This window comes from Hyperoodon ampullatus (genome assembly GCF_949752795.1).
Source record: "Hyperoodon ampullatus genome assembly, chromosome: 10".
Lineage (NCBI taxonomy): Eukaryota > Metazoa > Chordata > Mammalia > Artiodactyla > Ziphiidae > Hyperoodon > Hyperoodon ampullatus.
Window position 1 is genome coordinate 81,152,886 of NC_136923.1, and position 17,748 is coordinate 81,170,633.

Consider the following 17,748-nt stretch of genomic DNA (forward strand, 5'->3'; position numbering starts at 1 on the left):
TTCCCTCTCTTACCTTTGGGGTTGGAAGCACAGGGTCATCCGCAAGTCTACTTAGAGCTATTCACCCAGGGCAGCAGCACTTCAAACACCTGGGGATCTCATTAACATGAAGGTTCCGGTGCAGAAGGCCTGAGGTGGGGCCTGGAGTCTGTGTTTCTAACAAGTTCCCAGGTGATGCTGGTCTGTGGACAACCTGAGTAGCAAGTGCCTCCTGGATTCCTGTCTTTAGGAATCGTTGGGGTTGACAGTGACCTTCACCCTCGATTTGACAGGTGGGGATGGAGACCCCGACACGACATGGTTTACCCAAGACAACTCAGCAAACTAGTGGCACAACTAACTCAAAAGAACCTGGTACATTTTAGCCTGTCTGGGGTCACCTGTTCTCCATCAGAAGGGGAGCCAGCAGGCCACGAGTCTGTCTGTGGGAAGACTCAAGCCTCTATTCTTTGCTGCCCTTTTACAGTCCACATACTTCTGGCCATAACAGCAGATACTCTGTGGTATTTGAATCAGAAAGACTTGGAGTGTCTAATGGCAAGACCAGACACATGACATTTTATTCCTTGCCGGAGCTGGGCCGGGTGTATGGTTGCAGATAAAATACAGGACGGTCAGTGAACCTTGAATTCCAGACAAACAGAGAATACTCTTCTAGTATAATTATGCCCCACATATACTTTGAGATATACTTACACTTAAAAAAGTACTTGCTGTTTATCTGAAATGCCAATTTAATAGGTGGTCTTAGATTTTTTATTTGCTAAGTCTGGCAACCCTAACAGGTGGGAATGAGGAGAGACGGGATGTGGTGACAAGAACATTTCCTGCTTAGGGACCTTTCTGGTGGCGCAGTGATTGAGAATCCGCCTGCCAGTGCAGGGGACACGGGTTCGAGCCCTGGTCCGGGAAGATCCCACATGCCGCGGAGCAACTAAGCCCGTGCGCCACGACTACTGAGCCTGCGCTCTAGAGCCCACGTGCCACAACTACTGAAGCCTGCGCACCTAGAGCCCATGCTCCAGAACAAGAGAAGCCGCCGCAATGAGAAGCCCGCGCACCGCAACGAAGAGTAGCCCCCGCTCGCCGCAGCTAGAGAAAGCCTGTGCGCAGCAACGAAGACCCAACGCAGCCAAAAATAAATAAATAAAAATTTATAAATAAAAAAAAAAGAACATTTCCTGCTTCATCGCTGTTAACCTTAAAGAAAACCCCAAGGACGCCGGCACTGCCCCGAGATGCACAACTTCTGACTGCAACAACTGTGCCCGTCTCCTCTTTGAGTTCATCTCTCTGAACGGAGCTTAATCTTCTTAACTAGCTATTATCATGTGACAGAATCATATATTTACAGCTAGTATTATGAGTTGAACCGTGTCCCCACAAAACTCCCATGAATTCCTAACCCCCAGCACTTCAGAACATGAGCTTATTTGGAGTTAGGGTTATTGCAGATGTAAAGAGTTAAGATGAGGCCATAGTAGAGTAGAATGGGGTCCTAATCCAATATGACTGGTGTCCCTTTAGAAAGGGGAAACGGGACGCAGAGGCTACCATGGACTCAGGGTAAAGATTGGTGTCCCGCTGCCACACGCCAGGGAGCATGGCCCTGCTGACACCTTGATCTTGGACTTGTACAATACGTTACATTTCTGTTGTTTAAGTCACTCACCTTGTGGTATGTTTGTCACCACTGGCCTATAGGCAGGTGCTGGGAGCCGGGAAGAAGATAGGAGAGAAGGAGAGGGAGGAAAGGAAACAGGCAAAAAAACTCATCAGCGTTCCCACTGGCTATTTTCTATAGAACTTGAAAACCTCTGCTGAGGGGGATGAGGGATTTAGAAACGGTAGATCACGTTGTATGAGAACCGTTACTGCTCTCCTAAAATTCACATTTTCAACACTGAGTTGAACGAGTTACAGGCCACTTAAAGAAGAAACCTTAGAAATCAGCATTGACCCTGGTTATACAAACAGGATCCATCCCCAAGCACCTGCAGCCTTAAAGCGATTTGTGGGGGGAGGGCTTTAAATTCGCAACCTCAACAGGCCTCGGTTATGAACTGCTTCTTCCCCGTGAGAAATCTGCCCTCCTCTGCAACTTATAAACCAAACATCACCACACTGGGTTTGGTGATCAAGGAGCTCAAAACAAAATTAAAGAGGCTACTCTGATCGCACTGTCTCTCTGGATGATTTGCTTGTCCTACTTCAAACAGCCCCAAATGGCAGATTTAAATAAGAGTCAGGCTATTTAGCAATAGTTGATCTTCTCTTGCCGTATGGATTTTATGTCCCTTCACCTCTACCCAGGCCTTCTTCTGGCCTGGAGGAGGATTCTAGGGGTAGAATTGCATAGCCCCACCCTAGAAAAATGCCAAACCTTGCAGGCTCCTGTCACACTGGCCTTCCTTCAGGGGCTAGAATGTGCCAAGGTGTCTGTGCCTCACTTGAGGCCTTTGCACATGCTGATCCCTATGCCTGGAACGTTCTTTCTTCTGCCCAGACCCCCTCCCTAAACCCCCCTACACCACCTGCACACACACTCGGTTCAAATGGCAGTTTCCCAGAAACACCTGGTCATCACCCTTTGATTTTTCCTTACCACACAGCCTTGTATATTTCCTTCACCACCCTTATCACAACTATAAGTATTTGTTTGCTGTGTATTATCTATTCTCTCCCTAATAAACAGTAAGTTCCGCGAGTCAGAGATCAGACATGTTTTATAATTACTTTATAGTCCGGGCCTGACACACAGCAAGCACACAAATATTTGTTTGGATTAATCAATTAATTAATTAGTTAAAACAAACAAATTGAGGGCATGATAGGAACTTGGGGGGACACTCCTCCTGCTCAGAAGCTTTGGGCTCAGCCCTGGAGCATGAAGCCTTTGCTTCACGCTACATGAGAGGGAGGCATTAGGATATCACTTGTCTCCCAATTTCTCTGGCAAAGTCTTTTTTCAAACTAAAAAAAAAAAAAAATCAACCCTCTGGTCATGATCTGGCTTTACAAATAGGCCCTTCCTACAATAAAGGCACAACCCGCTCACATGTACTTCAACTGCCATGGTCCCCAGGACAATACTTCCTCCTGGTAGCTAACAAAGCAGTGCTGGGCTATGATCTGGCATCCCCTCTAAATCCAGGGACTTCCCTGGCAGTCCAGTGGGTTAAGACTCCGCGCTTCCACTGCAGGGGGCACGAGTTCGATCCCTGGTCAGGAAACTAGGATCCCACGTGCCACGTGGCGTGGCCAAAAATTTTTTTTTAATTTTAAAAATTAAAAAAAGGAAACTGACTTTGGGCAGAAATGTAATGAAAATACGAGCACAACCTTTGATAGGTGGATATCTTTTTATAAATTAATAAACTGGCATTTTGACATTAAAAAAAGAAGCCTATGCATTTTATATTTACCAAAAAACAGGATTTATGGGTCATAAGAATTAGATGACCGAGGGTATTCTGGCAATACATACATAAAACCTTTAAAATGTACATACTACTCGACCCGGAAATTCCAGTAATAGGAATTTATCCTGAAAAATAATCATGAATGCAGGAAGTCACAAGAATGTTTACTGCAGCACTATAAAAGCTGGAAATATCCCATAATATGGGATTGAATAAATAACTGTAGTAATCCCTATTAATAAATACTCTGTAGATTTTCAAAATGTCTTATTGAATGGAAGAATACTGAAGGACATGGTAAAAGGGTTCATCATCCGCTAACAGCAAAAACCTGGTTATGACTCAAGATTCCAAAATGCTAACTGTGGTTTCAGGTGATGGGGTCATGTGTGAGTTTTGTCTTCTCATGTTTAGCTGTATTCTATAAATTTCCTGTGAGAGGCCTAAGTATACTTTGGAAAATGTTTATTTAAAAATAAACCGCAACCAGTCACAAAAGGACAAATACTATATGATTCCACTTATATGAGGCCCTAGAAGAGTCAAATTTATAGAGACAAAGTAGAATGGTAGTTGCCAGCGGGTGGGGGAGGGGAGAATGGGGGGTTATTGTTTAAGAGGTTAGAGTTCAGTTCTGCAAGATGAAAACAGTTCCAGAGATGGATGGTGGTGATGGCAGCCCAACACAGAGAAGGTACTTCAATGCCACTGAACTATACACTTAAAAATGACTAAGATAGTAAATGATATGTGTATTTTACCCCAATGTTTTTTAAACCAAAAAAACTTAAAGAAAAATTTAAATCCGTAAATCATAAGTACAGCTGGGTCTAGAGGTGTCCTAGTTATTAGGATTTTCAAGAGACAGGAGTAGAGAAGGCTGAATTTGACCTTGGACCACACAGCATCAAACAAGACAGTCTGTGTGCCTGCCAGGCTGGCATGTGCCTGGGGATGAGCTGGTGTTGCCTTGTCTCCTGACTACGGCGCTGGCCATGGCATTTCCTGTCTCTTCCTTCACGAGCGTGGAGTTTTCTCCCGCTCCTGCCAGCGTCCCTCGCTCTGATTCTAGACGAAGGGCCGAGTTGGCTGTCCCAGAGGGGTGACTTCCCCCAGAGCCTGGCTACAGGGACTGCAGGGGCAGGAGAGTCCAGGAAAGACTCCGGCCACGTCCTGCAGAGACCATGGGTTAAGGGATTTGCCCCCAGCGACCTTCAGCTAGCCGCTGGAGCCAGGCCAAGAAAGGAATCTGACCTCCAAGTCCAGACAACTCGCCTGTCCACTGCCGAATGAAGAGGGGAGGGCTGGATTCAGTGAAGAACATTCCACCTTTATTCACCATGAGGGCACCGACGATGCCCAGTTCCTGGAGGTGGACCCGAGAACCTCAAGCTTGCAGAGCCTCGGGCTGAGGGCTAGACGTGGCCCGAAGCTGCATCTTCACAGCAACAGGGAGTTGGATGCTGAGTCTAAATATCTAAAATGATCATACACATACACAGGAAAAGGAAGTTTTCCAAGAACTTTGGGGTTAACAGGGCCCAGGAAAGATAGAGACCAGTGTTTTTCTTACCTGCTGTAGGCACGCTAACATTATACTGAGGTAAAATAAATAGGAAGGCAGTCTTGGCGGTGACCTGTGAAATAGAGGGAAAAAGTTCCACGTTAGCTTCTTGTCCACATCGAAAGAAACAAGCAAAGCCTGCTACCAGCCCTCGGGCCACGCCTTTCACATCTCAGACCCACAGGCCTCTCCAATGAAGGGTTTCACCTAGAGCACAAGTTAGCACCATTTGTTGTTTTCCCATTTTCTTTAATGACATCGCTTCCCAACATCTGCACTAAAAACAAAAGAAACAATCCCAAGTCCTGGATGGTATCTAGACTTGTACTCGCTGCAGATGGAATACAACAAGGTGTGCTCGGCCGGCCGAGAGCTCACCAGCAAAGGGTACAAATCTGTCTGCCATTCATTCATTCATTCATTCATCCATTCATTCAAGTGTTTATCAAGTTAGTTCTAAGTCCCCAGCATTGGTGAAGTCAGAAACTAACAGAAGATAAGGTCACAGCCTTCCAGAGGTTTCCAGAACTTAGGACCTAGCCGAGGTTCCCCAGCACGCTGGCTAACTGCACCGTGGGCGGCAGCCCGCAAAGTCAAAACCTGAGCCTCAGAAACAGAGAATTCCAGCTGCTAATTTCACATATGACCTACTGGGGGGCAGGACATAACACTCCACACTGTTGGTCTGTTTATTTCGAAAGCTGCCTTTAAAATCTTGGTTGTGCTGTGAAAAAACTGTGGTCGTCACTTGGTTATTAATGGCCAGCTCAGTCCTCTTGCAGTTCAGCCGCAGTGGAGAGACTACAGATGCAGGATTTGAAGCTTGGACTCAAGAACCGACTGCCTAGGTTCAGACGCTGCCTCTGCATTTGCCCACCTCGCAGCCAGGAGCCGTGATCTTACACCTGGAGCCTCACTTCCCGTGTCTCTGAAAGGCGGGATATTTGTGGTACTCCAGCTGGTCTGGGTGGCGATGGCCCAGCTGTTAGCATTGTTTAAAGCTCCCCAGATGTTTCTGACGTGCAGCTGGGGCTGAGAAGCACCACCACGTGGTTCTGGAGCAGGTGCGGAGGCCAGGTGAGGGGCGGCCAGACCCCAGGCCTTTTCTGGGAGGCCCCTGGGGACACCTCATCAGTAGCGTTACTGGTTCTCCTCTAAACAAAAAGATGTGAAGGGTGCACTGTGGGTGTGCAGGAAACACACTGGACTGTGGCAAAAGCAGCAGGGAAACGGTTGAATGATGCCTTCCGGCCCCTCCACCAAACGCTGTACCATGCTCAGGGCACAATCTCTCCTTCAGTTTTATTCAGGAAACACACTCGTCTTTTAAGCTGGTGGGCTGAAGTGGACCTCTGTGGGGTTCTGGCTGACCATACCCCTTTGCCCCTTCCCAACATACCAGGACTTCCAGAGGAGACACCTCTCCCCAGCTGTGTGTTGTGAGGGTGTCACTGTGGTGACCACAGCCCTCCCAGGAGGATACAGGGAGCAGACCCTCTCCCCAGCCCATCAGACCCCCTCTCCTGGGCTCTGAATCTTGGGTGGGGATGGAGGAAGAGCTGGTTAGCCCTGAGTGCCTTCCAGACTTTTCTGCTGGGGTTCCCACAGCCTTGCCCTGGAGCACAGACCCCATCACCTGTATGAACCCCCAGACAGCCTCCTGAAGTTGGCCAGAGTCCATTCCTAAGAGACATCAGAATCCCGTGTGTAGAGCACATTCGAACCCCTGGGGGAGCTTCTAGAATCTCGATGCCTGGGCTGCCCCAGCCAATTAACCCTGCCCCTCAGGGGCATCAGGGAGCCGCCAGGCTCCCCAGAGCAGCCCACACGTAGCCCAGCCTGGGAGCCCCTCATGGGAGCCCCACCCTCACCAGCCTTGCAAAGCAGGCCTCTCTGGCCAGTCACTGTCTGTGTCCTCCAGAGAATTCATTTCATTTAATCAACTTATGTTTTAGGTCAATTTTTATTTTAACTTCAAGAGAGACATACTTTTTAAAAAGTGAAACAATTCAGAAATACGTAAAGTTAAAAACCAAATATTCACTCTACGATCTTGGCTTTCCTCTCTCCACATGTATGGGGTCAGTTCTCTGAGAGCTTTTCCCATGCATTTCTATACTTGGAATTTATTTCATTTTACTCTGACATTATAACTTGGATTGTGTTTATGCCACTTGACAAGAGCTACAACTTGCTTTTCTAGTTTTTTTTAAATTGCAGTATAGTTGATTTACAATGTTCTATTAGTTTCTGGTGTATAGCAAAGTGATTCAGCGATATATATATACATATACACATATATAAACACATACATACACATATATACTTTTTCAAATTCTTTTCCATTATAGTTTATTACAGGATATTGAATATAGTTACCTGTGCTCTACAGTAGGACCTTGTTGTTTATCTGTTTTATACAAAGTAGTTTGTACCAGCTAATCCCAAACTCCTAATATATCCCCTTTGGTAACCATAAATTTGTTTTCTATGTCTGTGAGTCTGTTTCTGTTTTGTAAATAAGTTCACTTGTATATTGTAGATTCCACATACAAGCAATATTATATGGTATTTGTCTTTCTCCTTCTGACTTATTTAGTATAAGAGCTACAACTTATTAAATACTACTTAAATCAATTTCTTAGCTCTGTTAATCAAATGGTTGTTACAGGAACATAAAGACCAAGGCACAAAAATATTCAGAGTACGTGAAAGTATTCAAAGTATAGTGACACAGAAAACATGTAGGTCAACCTTTTGTTTACTGATGTCAATGTAGAGATAAGTGGTTATATAATAAAAATTTCCTATACATACTAGTGCTTTTCATTACTGTTTCCCACAGGGCTACCCCTAATGTTTAACACTGAAAAGCTCGGCCAAATAAAACAGGTTCACTGTGAAAGTGTATATAGATGTATGGACTTTTTTTTTTTTTGCATCCTTTCTTTTTACTGAAAAAGATTTTAGAAGATGGCAGTTAATAAAGGGCACAAAAAAATCACAGGGATATACTAGTGGAAAACATAGACAAGATAAGACTAAGAATGCCACTGGCTTCTTTAATTGATTAAAAGCACAAAATGTAACAGGCAGAAAGTCTGTTTTAAACAAATTAAAAAGCTGTGTTTCTAGACATAGAAAACAAACTTATGATTACCAAAGGGGAAAGCCAGGGAGAGGGGTATAAATTAGGAGCTTGGGATTAGCAGATACACACTACTATATATAAAACAGATAAACAACAAGGACCTACTGTACAGCACAGAGAATATATTCAATATCTTAAATATATTAAATAACCTATAATGGAAAAGAATCTGAAAAAGAATATATATATAGATATATATACGTATAACTGAATCAGTTTGCTGTACACCTGAAACACAACATTGCAAATCAACTACACTTCAATTAAAAAAAAGCTGTGGGCTTCCCTGGTGGCACAGTGGTTGAGAATCCACCTGCCAATGCAGGGGACATGGGTTCAAGCCCTAGTCCGGGAAGATCTCACATGCCGCGGAGCAACTAAGCCTGTGTGCCACAACTACTGAGCCTGCGCTCTAGAGCCCTCAATCCAGAGCTACTGAAGCCCGCGCACCTAGAGCCCGTGCTCTGCAACAAGAGAAGCCACCGCACCACACCACGCACCACAACGAAGCCCCCACTCGTCACAACTAGAGAAAAGCCCATGCGCAGCAACAAAGACCCAATGCAGCCAAAAATAAATAAATAAATTTATATATTAAAAAAAAAAAGCTGTGTTGTTGTCTCAGTCAGCCCCAAGTCAGATATATACACACCCACAAAAATGGTATGTGAAGTAATGCTGTCCTACACAAGAAGCTGTACCCTGAATTAAGGGAAACAGCTATTGACACAGGAGTTAACACAACAGAGCATCAGCCTGTAACTGCTGGAAGAATAATCCCCCTTTTTTTTAAGGAGGACAGCCGTTTGGCATATGGGCTGGACAGATGCCCTTGGTCTGGCCCTGCATATCCAGTCAATTCTTGTTACTCCCAGTCGTTCTGTTCTGGAAGTTACCGTGATCCCAGTGACTAAGGACCACTGCTCCTAGGGGTTAGGTTCCTAAAGGCCTCTGGTCCATTTCCATCAACCAATCAACACGTAACCTTGGTTTAACGTGTGTTCCTGTTGAAAGACGCTGTATGGAACGCAGGCTGTTGATGCGTGAACACTGAACCTGTGGCTCGCACCTGAAGGAAGCCCTTCTAACACGCTTATGTTCTCCGCCAGGCCCCTCACGGCCTCCCCATGCTCAGGATCCCGAGGCGGCGGCCCAGCACCACGCGTGAGGGCCATTTTATAAGCAGCCAAGTCACTGACAAAAGGCACAAAGATGCAAGAACATGGCATTAAACAGATGGCAAAAAGCCCACTTGCTCACAGCAGGAGCTGGACAGGGAAGGCAGAGTGTCGCTGGATTCCCCTCCACCCGGGGACATCTCGTTGGGTGAGCCACACGTCTCACTGCCCTGTGCACATCCACAGATACCACAAAACCCGGAGACCAGGTTCTGAGGTCACGTATACATGTCAGCGAGCAGCCACAGTGCACACACAAGAGGCGCAGAGAGCGAGGGTCAGCTGTCCTGCGGCAAACCCAAAGGCCAACGAGGGCCGAGGTTTTTTTCTTTTTTAACCTTTATTGAGGTGTAATTTACACACCATAAAATTCACCCTTGGTAAGTAGACAGCTTTATGGGGTTTGTCTTTCCTCGTTTTTAAACTCTCCCTTCACTGGAATGTAAGTTCTAAGAAAGCGGGGATCTCACTCATCTTGATTAACTTCAACCCACTGCCTGCAATGGTGCCCAGAAACAGCCCGTGCTCGGCACACACTTGATAAATGCAGACATGATGAAGCAGAGGAGCCAGTACTGCACTGTCACCTGACCCTCAGCTTGTCCTCTGCCCTCATTCATTCCCCTGTGCATGTCCCCTCTCTCTCCCTGGGGTCCGTCCCAGTGCTGGGCACGTTGTAGCTCTCTCATAAATGCCTATTTGATGAGAGAATACTGCAAGCAGCTATAATATTTAGTAACCGCAGACGAACGCTTAACAAATGCTCTCTGAACATGATTCTAAGAGAATAGGACCTGGGACTCTGATTAAAGCAAAAAGTTTGAGATTCCAGTATTTTTCCATCCCTACACCCCTCGTTGTAGCAGGAGAAACCATTCCAAACCGTGCAACCTTCTTTCAGGCAGCTGTGCTCACTCCCACGTTACACGTCTCATTAAGATAATGTCCATTTCCCTGTTTTATCGATGAAGAGGCTAAACCTGGGGCACAGAGAGGTCCCCTCCCCAGCAGGACCTCACAACTTTACAAACAGAAAAGACAACATTCAATTTGATTTTTTAGAACTGTGTTCCAAAAACAAATTTAGGAGACACACAATACGGCACATAAAATAGAACGGTGACCTAAAACAGAAGCAGGAGAGGACAACCAAAAATATATATTGAAGGCAAAGAGAAGGAGCCGGAATGAGACTGATCCACAAAACCTCATTCCAGAAAGTCCAACTTGTTGGCTAAAGGTCCCCAGAAATTTGGCCCTAAGCTTTCTCGAAGCCATCAGAAGGAGGAAGGAGGGATCAGCTCCTGGATTCACCTCGCCCATTAATTTAGAAAACAAAAAAGACTGCCCTAAAAAAGCAACTCTACTTTTCCAGCACAGAAACCATTCTCTGTGCTTTAAAAGGTCCTCTGGCACCCCGAAACTTCACTCCCATCTCTTCCCTACCTCAGACCAGGGACGAAATGGCCAACAAGCCCCCCTCTGCCAGCGCTGGCTGGGTTTGTGTAACACAGAGGGCTGAGAAACAGGAGCCTATTAAAAATGTCATTCCAGGGGCTTCCCTGGGGGCGAAGTGGTTGAGAGTCCGCCTGCCGATGCAGGGGACGCGGGTTCATGCCCCAGTCGGGGAAGATCCCACATGCCGCGGAGCGGCTGGGCCCGTGAGCCATGGCCGCTGAGCCTGCGCGTCCGGAGCCTGTGCTCTGCAACGGGAGAGGCCACGTTGGTGAGAGGCCCGCGTACCACAAAAAAAAAAAAAAAAAAAAAGTCATTCCAATTACTTCCCATACCTCTAAGGCTACTGATGGAAACATTATTGAGTTTAATAGCATTTTAAATGCCTGGATCAGTGGGTGAAAGGTTAAAAGCGGAAACATGCTAATACACTAGTGCAAAGGAGAACACTAAATTACGTAGCAGGGGCCACCACACACGCACGCACACATGCACGCGCATGCACGCGCGCGCACGCACACACACACACACACAGAGGAAGCCTCACTGAACTTTTAACTCAAACAGGGCGTCAAGCACAAAGGCAGTGACACCGAGCATGCTTGTGTAGCCATAACAAAACCAAAACCGTTCCACATGCCATGTTCTATTAGGGGTGCATGAATCTGAGCTCTCAGTTGCAGCTAGACCAAGGATGCCAGTAAACAGCTGCTGCCAGAAGAGCACAGTGGACTTGGACTCCAGTCCCAGTTCTGCTGGGGCGGCAGCTGGGAGACGTCAGGCAAGGCATTTTACCTCTCTGGACCCCAGTCTTCTCATCCATGAACACCAAAAATAATGGCTGTGAATGTTATCAAGGGTTTACTCAGTGCCACGCACATTTCTAAGTGCTTTACAGAAATTACTTCCTGTAGTTCTCACAACCACCCTATGAGGCAGACACTCATAACATTCCCATTTTACAGATAAGCATAGAAAGGATCAGGTGGTCAGAACGGATGTCCTTAAAGGTCCTCTCCACCTTCAGCTCCAAAAGGCTATCATTTCCTGGTTCCACTTCCTGTCAATGCCAAAAACACAGCCTCACGCTGACAGCCTGCTGAGAGGTCTTCCCACAAGTTTAAAATATATTCCTGCTTCTGCACGTTGTGAAGATGAGGCCCAGGTGTCATCTGTAGCCAACAGCGAGAAAACAAGCCCTCTCAAGACAACCTGCCAGCCCGCAAGCCCCAGATACCCGACACACCTGGGCTTCCCAATACCCCAATCTGCTCTTTTACACTGCAAGCTGATATCTGGGCACCAAAGATAAGAAAGGAGAGATGTCATGAAGGCAGTCTCATGGTTTTCCTGGTAAGCAGTATTTGACCTTTGGTCTGGTTTATCGTTTATTTCTTGGCCACATTCACGCACAGGTCCTTGGAAGGGGCTGCGCTGCAAGACTAGCCACCAAGGACAGGAGAGGGGAGGAGGCCCCCCCTGTTCACAGGCAGCCCTGCTCCACACTGCGCTGCACGATGAACAAGGCCCCTCTCACCCCGGGGCTGAAACACAGTCCACGTGGCCGACCTGGAACCCCTCTGACTGAGAGATGCTCATGCCCTGGTCCTCAGGGGCACAAGTAGGGCCAAGTGACCTGTCCCCCTCTCCCGGCCCAGCCTGCTCTCAGGAAGCCAACCGACCCCCGCTCAGAATTTCCCAAAATTGATTTTGCATCTTTCTGCCCAGGCGGTGGATAGAAAAATTTCACTCAGACAGGAGAACATTGAAAAGTCATGCCTCTCACAGGTAGAGAGAACAAACTAGTGGTCACCAACAGGGCGAAGGAAGGGGGGAGGGGCAACACAGGAGTAGGGGATTAAGAGGTACAAACTGTTATGAATAAAATAAGCTACAAGGATATATGGTGCAACATGGGGAATATAGCCAATATTTTATAATAACTATAAATGGAGTATAACCTTTAAAAATTGTGAATCACTATACTGTACACCTGTAACATATAATATTGCACATCAACGATACTTCAATTTTAAAAAACTGCAAAAAAAGAAAAAGAAAAAAATTAAAAATAAATAAATAAATAAAAGTCATGCCCAATTGATGAGGAAGGGTTTTTTGGTTTGTTTTTTCTTTTTTCTTTTTAATAAAAGTGTCTTTTAGCCCTTCTCTCCTGAAGTGTTGGCTTTATGAGTTGGGCTGGTCACCTGCACACACCTTTTTAGGGCCAGTACTTGAGGTATGAGGTTTGCAGCCCCACTGTCACTCAATAAAAGGCAGATACAGCTGAGACAAAGATGCTTTTCATGCTTGCTTTCTGAAATTTTCCGTCTGGATGACCAGGGGCTGGCGGGGAGGGCCGAGTGCCTACAGCCAGGGGCAGGATGCTGACAGGACTTTCTGGGTGGCTTTTAGCAACGTTTGGAGATTCCGTTTTCTCACTTGAAAAACTGCCTTAATGTAAGAACTAGGCAAAGCTACCCAAACACACAAAACAGATTCTCTACAAGCCTGTGTTCACCAGCTGAGAAGACTTCCTATTAACGGTCACGACTACAGTTTTGTATCGGATTAAAAAATGACACTGGATATTTATGAGAAAAACCTGTATCATCAGAGAAGCCGCAATGCAATCATAGTGCTTGCTTTAGGACATTCATTGGTTCCAAGGTCTAAACTTTATTTTGGGATCAAGAGGAATTTAGAAAGGGTCACTTAGGGGCTCCCCTGGTGGCGCAGCGGTTGAGAGTCCCCCTGCCGATGCAGAGGACGTGGATTCGTGCCCAAGTCCGGGAGGATCCCACATGCCGTGGAGCAGCTGGGCCCGTGAGCCGTGGCCACTGGGCCTGCGCGTCCGGAGCCTGTGCTCCGCAACCGGAGAGGCCACAGCGGTGAGAGGCCCGCGTACCGCAAAAAAAAAAAAAAAGGGTCACTTACAGAGTTTTAAAAATCTCTGAAGTTGAGCTTTTAATTTTGTTTCTTTTTTTTTGGCCTCGTCGTGGGATCTTAGTTCCCCGCCAGGGATTGAACCTGGGCCCTCGGCAGTGAAAGCACCGAGTCCTATTGAACTTGACCTACTATGTGCCTTACCGATAGCCTTAGATAAAATACCTACATTCCATGTAATAAATATACTTCTTCTCTGGAGGCCTTAATATACACTCTCATCTGCTCCCTCAAAAAAGAGCCCTGGGTCAATATTTCAAATACTCTTACTTGATTATATATTTCACCCCCAGCCCCAGGAGCTTTCCCCTTGTTTGCGTGGGTCAGCATACTCACAAACCATTCCTCACAGAAGCTAAAAACTAAATAAAAATAAAGAAGCGCTTGGTCATTAAAATTTTTTAAATAACAACAAAATAAGGAAGTGTTCACACAAAATAACTTTTTAGAATGTCAGTGTTCTCAAATTGTGCTTCTCTTGCACCACATAGCAGAGTTCAGATTCTTTGTGGATATTCCTAAAACACCCACATAGGTCAGGACAAAATATCTTTACCTTTTGGACAAAATCCACCTGTTCAGATGCAATATGACCTTTAAAAATAAATTAAAAATCAACAAAGGGGCTTCCCTGGTCGCGCAGTGGTTGAGAGTCCGCCTGCCGATGCAGGGGACGCGGGTTCGTGCCCCGGTCTGGGAAGATCCCACATGCCATGGAGCGGCTGGGCCCGTAAGCCATGGCCGCTGAGCCTGCGTGTCCGGAGCCTGTGCTCCGCAACGGGAGAGGCCACAGCAGTGAGAGGCCCGCGTACCGCAAAAAAAAAAAAGAAAAATCAACAAAGAAAAAAGAAAGAGTTTTGGAGTGTAGAATTTTAGGCTCCAGCGAAAGGATTATTCAGGAGCTCTGAAGAGCCAGGTAGCTGGACCAGGCGGGGCCCAGGTGGATTTGCCTTCATTTGCTTATTTACAATCAAGGAAGAAAAGAGCAGGCAGACAGTGATCGACTGCCACCATGTTTAATTATTCTCCACCATCTGGAAAGTCTCCTACTCAGAACATCAGCATGTCCATCCCCAACTTCTGACTGAAGAGCCAGGCATGGGGAGCGGAGCTTGCTAGAAAAACAAACTTGAGACAGCAAAGAAGCGTCTCCAGGGGCCACCAACCAGGCCCATCGGCAGGGCAGAGGCTGATTCCCACGGGAACCCTCAGATTCCTCTCCGGCTTGTGTCAGGCCCATGAAGGGAGGCCCTGACCCAGGCTGTCCACCTCTGCCCACGCTCCAACTGAGCAAACTAGGGCAAATAAGCGAGTTTTTACAATACGCCATCCCTCTGGCATTGAGGATGTGATCTCCGCCGCCCCGTATCTGCACACCCCTACCCCACTGAGGGGTGAGGGGTTAGGTGACAGGTCCCAGCAACGGCCTCTGTGGTGCCACCTCACACCAGCCTTACCTTCCACCCTCGTAGGAAACGGAGGCCAGGCCAGGAGCTCTGCTCTGCGCGTCCTAATTCCAAACTGCCTCTTTCCCGCTCTCACGGGACACGCCTTATAACCCCGCCCTGGGCAGGCATCCAGCCTATTTCGCCTGAGTCTACAAAGACCTGTCAAGACCACCTGTAGGCGGGCACCTGAGAGAACTTACTGGAGGATGATTTGATTCAGGTGAATTAAATCAAGGCCATCAAGGTGAATAAAAAACACCCAGCACTCAAATATCCCTGTTTGTCAGCAAATAATATTCACAAGGGGATGTTCCAAATCGTCTTCAAAGTGGAGAAGGAAAATAACAACATAAAAGGCAAAAGTTCCCAGAAAAATATGCTACAGATAAACAGAAAATACAAACCGAACCCCAGAGGCATTGCTTGAGGGAAACACTACCCACATTTTGCCTCAAGAGTCCCTCCATACCCCTCAACTGAATAAATAAAGCCCAGGCAAACGCTGATATCTAGGTTACATGCTGTATTCTAAGATACTTTCTCTCTCTCACACTCACACACATACGCACACTCCGATAAAGCTATATATGTTAGTACAAAATCTCATTTTACTAACTGAAAGTGGTATTTTACATGACAGCTAAAAATGTGTGGTGTTTCTTCTCCGCCCCGGAGGCCAGCCTCCATCACAGCATCTCAGCACCCCAGGAGGCTGCCTGTGACCTCACACAGGTGAAGGCAACCCAGGAAGGAAACCACACCTCAGAGGGAGAAGCCGGACTGAGTCTGAACTCACAGTGGGGCCTCAGAGGTTGACGGGAGGCTGCAGGCACCCTCATCTGACGCTCGGTGTGCAACGCCCCGTCCCCACCTGCTGGTAAAGCCAGGCCTTGGAGCAAGAGCCAGGGGCCAGGCGTGCCCCACTCTATTTCAGGGGGACACAAGAAGGAACAGGAACCCCCAGGGACGCCAGTGACCTTAAGCTTTGGCCGAGAAGCCCAGATGATCTCCTTGCAACACAACCACACAGCAAGAGGCGGAGGAGGGCAGGATGCAGACACACAGGCACACACAAGGTGGGGGGGACCCCTCCCTGTCGAAGCCTGGGAGGGGGCACAGCTCTTCAGCCACTGCTCTGTCCCCCTCTGTCCCCACACCCTAAGGTAGGAACCAAGGCCGTGGCCTGCAGAGGGGAACCACCCTGAGTGCTGTTTCGCCATCTCCCTGACTGAGAAAGACTACAGATCTGCCTTCCTAAAATACCACAGGCCCCGCTCCAGAGTCCTCCATGACTCCCTGGTGCCTACAAAGGCATCAGGACCCCTGCCTGGATCCCAGGACTCCACAGAGACCCCACCTCAGCTTTCTAAGCTTTGCCCCTTCGACTCCCAGACACAGGAATGCCCTCGCCCCAAACACCAACCCAGGCAGGAAAGGCACCACCCAAATCTGGAGCCCAGCCAGACAAATCAGTGTGGAAAAGCTCACTTGCAACACAACATCGTCATTATTCGAGGGTACCGCGCAGCAGCTCGGGAGACCAGAGGGGGTCCCACCTGCCGTGGAGAACTTCAGCCGGGAGGTTCTGCCCAATCTGTATCCTGAAGGGATGGACAGGCTGAAAGAAGGCAGGAAGGGGCTGCGTGCAGGCAGGCAGAGAAGCAGAAGAAACGGGACTCCCGGGAGATGGTCTGTGTGAGGAAGGTGATGAGGCGGGAAGGCTGGCAAGAACCAGGTCCTACGAAGAGCCCTTTATGGCAGGTACAAAAACTGGACTTTAGGGCTTCCCTGGTGGCGCAGTGGTTGAGGGTCCGCCTGCCTATGCAGGGGACACGGGTTCGTGCCCCGGTCCGGGAGGATCCCACATGCCACGGAGCGGCTGGGCCCGTGAGCCATGGCCGCTGAGCCTGTGCATCCGGAGCCTGTGCTCCGCAACGGGAGAGGCCACAGCAGTGAGAGGCACGCGCACCGCAAACAAAACCAAACCAAACCAAACAAAACTGGACTTTATCCGACTTGCAGGAGGCTTTAAGCAAGGCATATAGCACGATGAGGTCTCCACTGCAGAGAGCTCGTGCCGCTCCGGGCGCAGAGGACGGGCTGGGGAAGCGTGGGGGCAGGAAGCCAGTAGGAAGGAAGGATAACACAGGCCTGCATGAAGGTGACGGCCGCAGACACAGGCAGCGTGGGGTCGTTCTCAGAGGGCTCGATGGCACAGTCAATTCAGACGGGGAGTAGCCAAGAGCAGTGCTCTGGGCTTGTTCAGGAAACTGTCGTAGAAACCTACAGCTTCAATGAGACGTGCTTGGTGTTAGGATGGCTATCCCGAATCGTGCGGGTGGTGGGATGATCAACTGAGAGGGAAAACAGCTGTGGTCCAGGTCTGGGAGGGGGAGGGGAGGGGGAGGGAGGGAGTGGGCTGAGAAGGACCCAGTCACAGAGGCAGAAGGAAGCAGAAGGGGCCCGACAGCCAGGGGAGGAGAGCGACGTCGGAAGGAGTCTGAGCTCCGGGAAGGACCAGTCAGCCTGGCACTGAGATGCTTGCTGCAGGCGGCGGGGGTCTTAATTTTTTTTTTTTCTGATG

The 17,748-nt window shown here is 48.0% G+C and overlaps 1 protein-coding gene across 1 annotated transcript in view; it reads right to left on the reverse strand.

The window, feature by feature from the left end:
* TRAM2 (translocation associated membrane protein 2) overlaps positions 1-17,748 on the reverse strand; it is a gene marked incomplete at both ends in the record, with an annotated part of 70,160 nt that overhangs the window by 25,850 nt on the left and 26,562 nt on the right. The window contains one exon of the mRNA XM_079712965.1: positions 4,996-5,059. Coding sequence (XP_079569091.1) covers positions 4,996-5,059 — 64 coding nt within the window. The remainder of the gene's footprint in view (positions 1-4,995; positions 5,060-17,748) is intronic.